Source organism: Ovis aries, chromosome 19 (assembly GCF_016772045.2).
Source record: "Ovis aries strain OAR_USU_Benz2616 breed Rambouillet chromosome 19, ARS-UI_Ramb_v3.0, whole genome shotgun sequence".
Taxonomy (NCBI): Eukaryota; Metazoa; Chordata; class Mammalia; order Artiodactyla; family Bovidae; genus Ovis; species Ovis aries.
Genome location: NC_056072.1, coordinates 17,539,501 through 17,549,934, shown reverse-complemented (window position 1 = coordinate 17,549,934; position 10,434 = coordinate 17,539,501). Strand labels below are relative to the sequence as shown.

Here is a 10,434-nt window from a genome sequence, read left to right as displayed (position 1 = left end):
GTTGTTTAGTCGCTAAATTGTGTCCAACTCTTTGCAATCCTATGGACTGAAGCCCACCAGGTTCGTCTGTCCATAGGATTTCCCAAGCAAGAATACTAGAGTGGGTTGCCGTTTCCTTCTCCATAGTATCTTTCCGAACCAGGGATTGAACCCTTGTCTCCTGCATCTCCTGCATTGCAGGCAGATTCTTTACTGCTGAGCCAACAGGGAAGCCAGTTACTTACCTTCAAGGGTGGTTTTGAGAATTTGATGAGAAAGTGCACATAAAGGGCTTAATCTAGTGCCTGGGCAAGAAACTGCTCCCAGGTGACCCTAGTGGTAAAAAACCAGCCTGCCAATACAGGAGACTAAGAGATGCAGTTTTGATCCCTGGGTCAGGAAGATCCCCTGGAGGAGGGCATGGCAACCAACTCCAGTATTCTTGCCTAGAGAAACCCATGGACAGAGGAGCCTGGGGGTCTACAGTCCATAGCGTTACAAAGAGTCAGACACCACTGAAGCAACTTAGCACACATGCACAGGGCAGATATAAGTGATCAACGGACACTTCACACACACATAAAAAAGTCCAGGGGCTGTATCACGTGTGTAGACAACAGATGCTACAATGCTACGTATGTTCACGCTGGAAGTAGTATCCTGTGGCCTCTGGTGATTTGTCATAAACTCTGGAAGGCCTCTCTGCAGATGGCAGCTCCCTCTCCTACTTGCCTCTACTCTGACAGTTCCCAGCAGGCACCCCTCGCTTACCTCTTCCAGTTAGCTCTGCAGCAGACGCAGCCTTCCTTGGACCTTGGCCTTCACCCTGTTGGGTCTGAGCTAAGGGCTACTTCAGGGATGCTTCCTGGTTGGAAGCACACAGACCACGAACTGGAAGGTAGGAACACCTGTCCCCTCCCCATCCCCAACGGGCCACTTCACCCTTCCAAAAAGCCACCAGAGTACATTTGGGAAAAGTTAAGCTGTTTTATTTCACAGGGTAGCTCCACGTCAAACCAGCAGGCACCATGAGAATACGCAACAGAGGATCCAGTCAGACACTCTACGGCACGGGCGCTGGGTTGTAAGGGAGAGAAACGATGTCCGGGAGAGGGCAACACTTATCACCACATGGGGACAGGCAACCAGCAATTTCCTAGGGTGGTTTCAGTTTGATTTTCCTGACAGTATGGGGAGGAAGGAAACCAAAGGAAACTAAATAGACCAGCCACTCTGAAGCAATCAGAACCGAACCTATTGCCAAACCATGTAAACAGTCACACTGCCGGGGACTAGAGCCTGAGCAGAAACCCTGGCCAGAAGCTACTTCCTTCCAAGGAAAGTAAAGTGCACCCTGGCCGTTCTGGTTCAAGGTCGTCGTTTGCCTCGGACAGTTCACATGGAGAGGAGGCATCAGGAAGGAGCAGTCCCAAAGGATGAGACAGCAGGACGCTGGCAGATCAACTTCGGAGAGGCGAGGAGGACCCCGAGCTGGCAGCAAAGTCCCTCGCCCACCCCCAGCTCCCCCAGCAGCTTTGGATATGTGGGGAATTCTCTATGCAGCTGCTCAGAGGAGCGGGGACCCCAGAGAACCAGGGAAGTTGACATGAAACATCAGCACTAGCTCTGCACAGCAGAAAATCATCTCAGCAACACCTCGGCTCACCCCTTCCTAGCTTTTCCTCCTGACCCCTCCTCCCTGAACCCAGCAGCCTTCCCTCCCCCCACAGTCGTGAGCCAGCCGTGTCTTCTTTCTGGGTTTCTCGGGAGGATGAGGCATTTTCTCTAGTGTGAAAAGTCAGGGACAGAGAGACTAAGAGGAAGAACCATTACATTAGTCCTCGTGGTTTTCCAACAGCCACGTCCACGCACTGAGCGCCGCGTAACGACCAGGACCCAGGAAGTCCTCTGCATCCATGCCTCCTGAATGAGAAAGAAATAACCCCCCCGACAAGGCACTCTGAGGGCCTCCAAAAGGGAAGCAAGCCCCGCGCCAGGCTCTTCCCCGCACTGGCCCCACATGGGTACCACCAACCAGTTGGGGAGTGTTTATAAGGCAGATCACTGAGCTGCTGGTTCCGGCCGGCAGCCGAGGGATGGCTCCACTTCCCTGCGTCTCTTCCCACTCAGATTTCTTCATGGGATAGGAACCTGGTGGGAATCCATTTCTCTCCTGCCCCTGAGGGCCCAGTGACCTCAGAGAAAAGACCCCCCACACACACACAAGTCTAATTCCCAAGCTGACAATTCCCTCCAGTTGTGCGCTCTGTCCGGGGTTCAAAAGGCGCTTCAAGGTGAGAAATCGTTAGCACTGAAAACAAGGAAAGGCAAGAATTTTTCACAGAATCCCACAGTTCAGAGCAGCTCTTTTAAGAGGAAAGGGGACTAAAGGGAGAGAGGGGGCGTGGGGTAGGAAGCACGGCTCGTTCTCAATTTTATCCAAGAAAGGTCCTTAGCGGCCGGAGGCTGGGCCCCAGGCCCAGGAAACTAGACCAGGAATGAATTTGTTCTTTGGTCAGTTTTAAATGAACATCTTGCTGGTTCATTCCTAAAAGAGACTGAACACCGGTAACACAGAAAGACAAAAGGCTTGACCTCAGGGTAAATTGAAGGTTAAGAAATCATTCTGTGAAGAGCAAAACAAAAAACAAAACCAAAAAAAAAATTGCCCGTTATCAATGAACTGATCAGTACAGCTTCCAGTAATGGTGATGGACAGGTAGGTAAACACCACTTCCCCTTGTACAATTGGTTATACTGAGGACTACTAACTAGGTTACTACATTTCCCCCACACTCACTGTACAGTTAGGTTTCTGGTTTTTGTTTTTTTACATTGATCTATCTACTAGGTGCAAAGATTTGGTGAGTGGCATTGGCTATAATTTCATTGTAGCCTTTTTAAAAATTACAGTTTCACATTTTAACAGTTACTTTCCAGCATTTAAGCAAATACAGCAATATATAGTGGACTAACACAGGCAGGAGTCAGAAGAGAATGCCAATGCTCATGACGGTGGGCGGGCCTGGGTGCGTGTGGAGGGGGCCTGAGACATGCAGAGTGCCAGATGGGTGGGGGGTGGTGGGCAATATTTTTCCATTTGGTTCTGCGTCGAGGCTCAGATTTGGAGCTGGATGAGTGGGGTGTGAGTTTGCCTAAATGTGAGCTCATCGGCCACTTCCCAGTTGAAAAACAGGTGCTTAAAGAAAAGAGAAAGGCCCTGTCCTTCAGGTAGGTCAATTCGGTGAAAGGCAGGCCTATATTCAGTAAGGAAAGGTGAAGTTAGTCAGTTCAGAGGAAAACCCACATGACCTGACCGGTGTTATGTATATCAGGCAACAGATCTGTCAACTCAAACTTTCATGTTTCATCTGGTAGTCATGGCAGAGAATGGGATACTTTGCACAGGAGGCCACTGTATTTAAGGTCTGGGAGTCTCTCTGGGGTAGAAATGAGAAGTCTCTTGTCCTGGCTGGACGTCACAGAATCCTTGCAAATAAATGGCTTTAGGAGCCAGACCCAGCTGCACCCTCAGCCATCTATTAAATCTTGGGCAAGTCATAGCCATCCTAAGGCCTTGTTTCCTTCACTAAGCTGTAATGCAGTGGAGGGGGAGGGGGGATTACTTTATATGCTAAATGGCAGAGGGCTCCTAGCTCCATCTAAGGCTCTTCCATTTCCAACTCTAGGCAAAACAAAGAAGGTCGAATTTATCACTAGCCTCTCCCTGGCATTCTCTTTTTGAGCCCTTCTTATTCCTCCCTACTCTCGAGGCCAGTCCTTCAGGCAAGGCAGTGTGGCTCACCATCCCTACACGTACCCAGGTAAATGTGGCTTCATATGACTCCCTCTCTGGGGACCAGAGGAGAGGGCAAAACTTGATCCAGTGGGCTGACATGGTAATGATGGAATGTCAAGAGGTGACTTATCTGCAGGATTGTGCTTCACGACTCTTATGAAGCTGGTACGAAAATTCCACTGCCCACTTCTCAAATGCCATTAGGAGGTTTCAAGAGGAAGGTGCTAGGTGGTTTTCACCTTACTGATGACCATGAAAAGAGCAACCGTGTCAGCACAGAGCTTCCTAGGTTGCATGGTTTGCTTGCTCACATTTTATGGAGCAGGAAACTGAGGCTCAATGAGGTGACACGCCCCCCCCCATTCTTTCCCCATATTTTCAATTGTGTTAAATGCGCTGGAGGAGGTGGGTGAAAGGGAAAGGAAGGAGGAGGAGGCAGCTATTTCACTGCATAAACTCCACCGAAGCATTCTCTTGGATGGCAGGTGACAAGGACTCCCTCCCCAGGCCTGGTCTGAGCTGCGTACTTACAGCCCAGTGTGCTTCATGCAAAAGGCCGCCAGCCAGAGCGCGTCACGGCCTGATTTCAAATTAAAAAACGATGGGACTCAAACTCTCCTTGCCTGTTTAGTTCCAGAATCTGACACAGTATAATTAGTAGAAAGAGGAAAAGAAAAAATTAAATATTTTGAAAATGGTATAAGTTAAACCTCTACAGTTACCGCAGAATTGTTCCTACAGCGTTTCTAGGTTTTGAAGTGTTCCACACCACTGTGTTTGGTTTTTTTGTTTTTTTCCTTTTTCCCAACCACACATAATACTGTGCTACGATGGGGCTCAGGCTCTCACCATCCCCTCTTCTACTAACGAACACAGGCCGCTGAGGTCAGGGCTCTTCTTGCCAACGTCCTCCATGCTTTTGGGGGTGCAATTGGTCTTGGCCTCCGGGTGGAAAGGCAGGGTCTCTGAAAAGGCAGGGTCTCTGGGGCATGGATGGGGAGGGGGCTCTGTGAAGTGGTCCCCACCTGTGGGAGCAGCCTGCCCAGGGTGTCGCCTGCCCCACACTTCCTTTAGGGGCAGACTGTTCTGGAAGGCCACGACTTCTGGAGACAGTGGGAGACTGGTTTTGTTTTTCTGCAGGTTAGTGGTATATTGCTTCATTCGCAGTTACTGTGGGCCTTTAAATTCTCCCAGAAAAGTCCCTGCAAATCCCACCAAATAACTCAGCGGGAGATGTTTGGTGGCATGGGTCTGAGGTAAATCTAAGTTTCATAAAAAGAAAAAGGAGATCCTATATACATTTTGTATGTGTGTCCAGATCTAGTATATGTATATAGATGCATAAATATATATATATACACACACCTACAGACACATACATTCATACATACGTGTACATATGCAGACGCATACATATACACGTATATATGCATGTAGAGAGAATGTCGAGGGAATAATTTTCCAGTGACGATATGCGGGCGAAGCCATTTAACACTGGCCGTGATCTCGGGAATCGCTCCAGCCGGGGTGCCGCTCCTCACCGCTCGCTAGGGTGTCTGTGTGTACCAGGGAGGGAGGCGGGGGATCCACGTGACTGAAGGCGCGCTGCGGCTCGGACCTGGGACTCAGCTCCGCACAGACCCGCTCCCAGGCTGACCTTCTGGTCCCTGCCCGACAAAGCCAGGAGCCCTGGGAGGGCGCGGAAGTCACTGAGGCCGCCCTCAGCCACGGCGGGGCCGCAGCGGGCCAGGGCAGTGCCCGCCATCCCGCAGGTCACATGGTGCCCGACTTGTCAGCCGAGCTGTTGGGGAACATCTTCTCGGTGGGCGTCACGGCTGGGCTGCCTACTCCCGAGCTGCTGCTGCTGCTGGACCGATGCTGGACCACGGGTCGCACCGGCCGCATGGGGGGCGGGCGCAGCTGGGCGCCAGCCAAGCGGGCGGACAGGGCTGGCTTGAAGGTGGTCATCATCTCGGTGGAGCTGCTGCTGCTGCGGCGCATGGCGGCGTCGGGGTCGCGGATAACGATGGTGTGCAGGGGGCTGGCCGGTTCCGAGCTGATGGGGCCTGGCGGGTTCTTCAGGGGCTCCAGGGTGTCCAGCACCACGTCTGGCGCCTGCTTGACCGTGTTTTGCCTCTCCAGCTCTCGAAGCTCGTGCAGAGCCGTACTCATGGTCTTCTCAATGTCCTGGGGACAAAGAGAGCTCTGGTTGGCACAGAGCTGGAAGCTTGGGGCCTGACCCTTCCCGGGTGCTGTCCGACTTGTGGGTTCCTTAGGGAGGCTTCCCCACAAATCTCACTGGCTGGGCAGGAGAATCAGTCCCAGGGTGTCTCATAACCATAAGGGAAAATCAATATGAGCACTGTAGATCTCGCAGAGGCAGGCTCCACAGTCAGACAGACGTGTTCAAATCCTGACTCTGCGGCTTCCTTGTTGTGTGACCCTGGGCAAGTTACCGTACCTCTCTCCGTCCCAGAATTCTCATTTGAAGGTTAAGTATAATACTGAACTCAGGGAGTTGATGGGTATGAAATGATATGGCCCCTTTGAAGAGCATGGCATGGCACCTGGTACATACTGTTGAAAGTGTAAGTGTTCGACTCTTTGCAGCCCCATGGGCTGTAGCCTGCTAGGCTCCTCTGTCCATGGGATTCTCTAGGCAAGAATACTGGAGTGGGTAACCATTCCCTTCTCCAGGGCATCTTCCTGACCCAGGGATTGAACCCAGATCTCTAGTACTGCAGGCGAATTCTTTACCACCTGAGCTACTAGGGAAGCCCCAAATGATATGATCCCTTTGAAGAGCATGGCATGGCATCTGGTACATAGTACTTCCCAAATAATATGGAGGTAACACCAGAGCACCAGTGTAAGCCCCCTCCCTAATAATTCATTTAATCCTCATACTTATCTGGTAGGAACTACCATTATGCTCACGTCACCCATAAGGAACTGGAAACTCAGACTTGCCCAAGGTCACACAACTACTTAGCAGCATAGCAGTCTGACTCCAAAGTTCATGTGCCTAAGCACTGACATTAACAAATCTGTTCATATCTCTCCTTCATCCACAGGAAAAGTGTTCAGAGGTGATACATTAGAACATTCACAATGCTCACCCCAGGGTGATGGGACTGTTACTTGCTTCTATTATAATGGGGTGTTTTTTTTTTTTTTAGAAAAAAATGAAAAAAATTGAAAGGCAACAGAAATCCTCATCTGCCTATGCAGTTCCTGTGGATACTGAGACATTGAAGAGCTCATCAGTGTCAGAGCAGTTTGAATGACACTCAGAGATTCTGACAGCTCAGAGGGTTGGCCTGGGGCTCAGCATTCCAGGAGGGGGCGCTGGAGCTAGACTGTAGCATTTAACCCGGGAGCTCTGGGCCAGGATACAGAGCCTGGGGTGGGGAGGAGAAAGACTGCTTTACCACTGCCACTGGGCAACCTCGGGCAAGGCTCAGTCACTCTGCACCACACCTGGTCCCTGAGCTGAAAGCCCCCACTCGCAGTGAAGACAGAGGAGACAGCTGACGTGGTGATGTGTGTGACCTCTGCTCTCCCCCAGCCAGAGTCCTCAGCTCCTGTGGGGTTTCCCAGGGATGCCTCCACTCAGGCTGAGCTGGGCCACCAAGGGGACAACGAGGGACAGTGCTTAGAGCTGGTAATGGAAGATGCTGGCCCCACTTCAGGCTCCACATCACTATTGAGACACACTAGCTTTTCCGCCCTGGGGCAACTCTGGAAAAAAAATGCAAAGTGTGGTTAGACTGACAGGGCTGGTGCCTGGAGGTCTCCCGGCCAGCCTCTTCCCCACCCAGGTCTCCCTTTAGCTTCTTTCCTCCCCGTCCACAGGTGGCTCTTGCCTGCTGGGCCCCCATACCAGGCTCCAATCCATCCCAGCCTATCATTTTGCTTTGTGAAGAGACCACTGGCTAACAGGTCCCAGGTGGCACTAGTGATAAAGAACCAGCCTGCCAATCCAGGAGATGTAAAGTGATACGGGTTCAATCCTTGGGTCGGGAAGATCCCTGGAGAAGCAAATGGCAACCCCCTCCAGTATTCTTGCCTGGAGAATCCCATGGACAGGGGAGCCTGGCAGGCTAGAGTCCATAGGGTCGCAAAGAACGGGACATGACTGAAGCAACTTAACACCAAACACAATATTAGCATATATGCTTTGCCAAGATACTTCATCCTTTGCCCACAACACTGTCTACTTTTAGAAGACACTGTTTGTGCCTTTATCCACAAGGATTAGTGGTGGTGGGGGGGTGGGTCCTGCACGACAGGAAAGAAGGCAGTCCTGTCCCCACTTTTGCTACCTCCCACCCCTGCAGAGATAAATGGCCACCTTCCACGCCCCAGGCTGCTTAAATTAAGTCCCCCACTGATATCACTGCTCAGTCTGCTCTACTCCAGCAGCACCCAAAGGCAAAACTAATAAGTAAAATATAATTATCGCCCCTTTACCACCATCCCTACCATCCCCACCACTCCACCCTTGCAGAGTGTGGGCCAGAAAGACAGCAAGCTCAGAAAAAGATCAGCTGAGGTGTTTAGGCACAAGCCTGGTGTTAGTCTGAGATGTGATGCCATGATCTCAAAGTGGAGCTGCAGAGAGGCGCCAGGAAGTGGGGACAGTGGCGGGGCAGGGGGGCAGGGGGCAGGGAATGACCACTTTTCACTTTGCCCTGAGTGAGACCTTCCCACCTTGGATGTGTGTTTCAAGGTCCCCAATTCCGCTCTTCGCAATAGAATCCTCAACGCCCCAAAGATTCTGATTGTCCCTCTTAACAGGGAGAAAACATTGGGAAGGGGATTCATAATGGGCTGCCAGCCAAAGTCCAGGGAGAAAAGTGGAAACTTGAACTATGATAAAACTGTCAAAAGCACATGGAAGTAGTTATGCAAATTATTAAACAAGTCAAACAAACTGTTTGGTAACAATTTCTTAAATGAATTTGTGTGCTTTCTTTGGCAAGTATAAAAATCACACAGGTTTCTCATCCAAATTTTTAAGAAGTTATCTAACAAAACAAAACTCTAGGCACTTTGGAGGAGCATGGAACATTTTCTGCTTCCAGCTTCAGCTATTTTGTCCTGCCTACCCTTTGGATCTTGGTACTGTCCCCCGCCCAGAGACATCTCTCACTGCCTATAAGCAATCCACACATTTTAGGCTCTCGGAACACAGAGTTCCACTCCTTCAAGACTCCTGACCCAGCTGCCATTTTTACAGCTGTGTGTGTTGGTGGTTGCCATCCCTCTCTTCTCTAAACCCTAAGCTCCACGTGGGCAGGACCTGGGTCCACTTTAGGTCATTATTACTTTCTCAGTGCCAGCCAGTGATTGAGCACAACAGATGCTCCATCAGTATTCATCAATAAATAAATGAACAAATGAATCAGGGAATGAACGAAAAGATGAACAAATGAAAACATGACTAGCACAATCTTGCCATCTTATGGAGACACCTGCCACTGCCACAACCCCTATCTGGGAATCCCACCTCCAGCCTAGACACTGGGGCCTTGACACAGCCTTGACACAGGAGACCTAGCCAGGAGCTATTCCCATCTAGCTTCCGCTCCCAGGGGGAGGCCAGCAGGGGGACAGGAAGCCAGCTCACTATCTATCCTGTGTCCTAGCTCAGCCTGACCTGGCGTGAAGGGCAAAGTGACTTCCCAGTCTGCAGGGGCCCACCCCTACTCCTCTGGGGGTGTCAGCTGGTGTGCCTGCTTCTTGCTGGCCCTTACTTCTGCCAGGGCCTCGGCCTCCAGGGACTTGTGGTCCCCCAGGCTGCTGTGCCTGGTGGAGCCGCACGTCGACCGCATGCTGTGCCCTTCGGAGAGCGCCTTCTTCTCGGGGTAGTTGATGCTGCCGGCGCTCCCGAACGTCGCCATCCTCCGCTTCTCGGGGCTCTCGATCCTTCCCCGGGTGAGGGGGATTTTGTGGGGGCTGCTGGGACAGGCGGCGGCCCGGGGCGGTGTGTCTATGCTGGGGCCCAGGCCCCGGGGCGGGCTGTGTGCGTCGCCCCCGCTTCGGCGCCTGGGGATGGCTGCTCCGTCAGATCGTAACCGCACTCTGCAAAGGAGCCAGGGGGCAGGGGCATGGGGCAGAGGTCAACCCTGGCCGGTGTCACATGGGTCAGCAAATCCCCCAGAGTCCAGACATGCTACACACTAGTCTAGGGAGTGGGTATAGTAAAGCCTCATTCAGCCAGACTTGGCAATTCTGCAGTGAAGAACTGTCTGAAAACAGAACTCAGGCCCGCAAGTTTAACCTGCACACACGAAGGAATCAGGCCTTCTGCTTCTAAGCTGCAGTCGGTGGTGCTAATTACACAGCGAATCTCGTCTATATGTTAAGTCAGAGCCAGGAGGATTGCAACCTGGGAACACTTTGCTCATGGTTAGTTGGGTTCATGATATGTTTTTAAGCGGTTTAGATGTCTCCATGATTCCAGAGGGCTTCTGATTGGTTTGAGGCATTGAGGCTTGACTGTACCACAAGTCACCAGCTCCCTACAAGCACAGTAGGGCCCCTGGGAACTCAACACAGCCCAGTGTTGTCACTGTCCCCCAATCCCCCCAAAAGGGCTGTTTTCCATGAGGCTTTTCCAGACCTTGAACATTTCCAATCATTAAGAGAAA

At 51.5% G+C, this 10,434-nt stretch overlaps 1 protein-coding gene across 4 annotated transcripts in view; it reads right to left on the bottom strand.

Moving 5' to 3' along the window:
- Window positions 1-952: 952 nt before the first annotated feature.
- SRGAP3 (SLIT-ROBO Rho GTPase activating protein 3) overlaps window positions 953-10,434 on the bottom strand; it is a 246,514-nt gene continuing 237,032 nt past the window's right edge. For 3 of the 4 annotated variants that reach the window (XM_027958129.2, XM_042235918.1, XM_015102320.3), the window contains exons 21-22: window positions 9,538-9,865; window positions 953-5,965 (exon numbers count right to left, since the gene is read on the bottom strand). In XM_027958129.2, the coding sequence (XP_027813930.1) occupies window positions 5,552-5,965; window positions 9,538-9,865 (742 nt within the window). In that variant the 3' untranslated portion in view covers window positions 953-5,551. The remainder of the gene's footprint in view (window positions 5,966-9,537; window positions 9,866-10,434) is intronic. The other variant, XM_042235919.2, reaches the window with a different exon arrangement.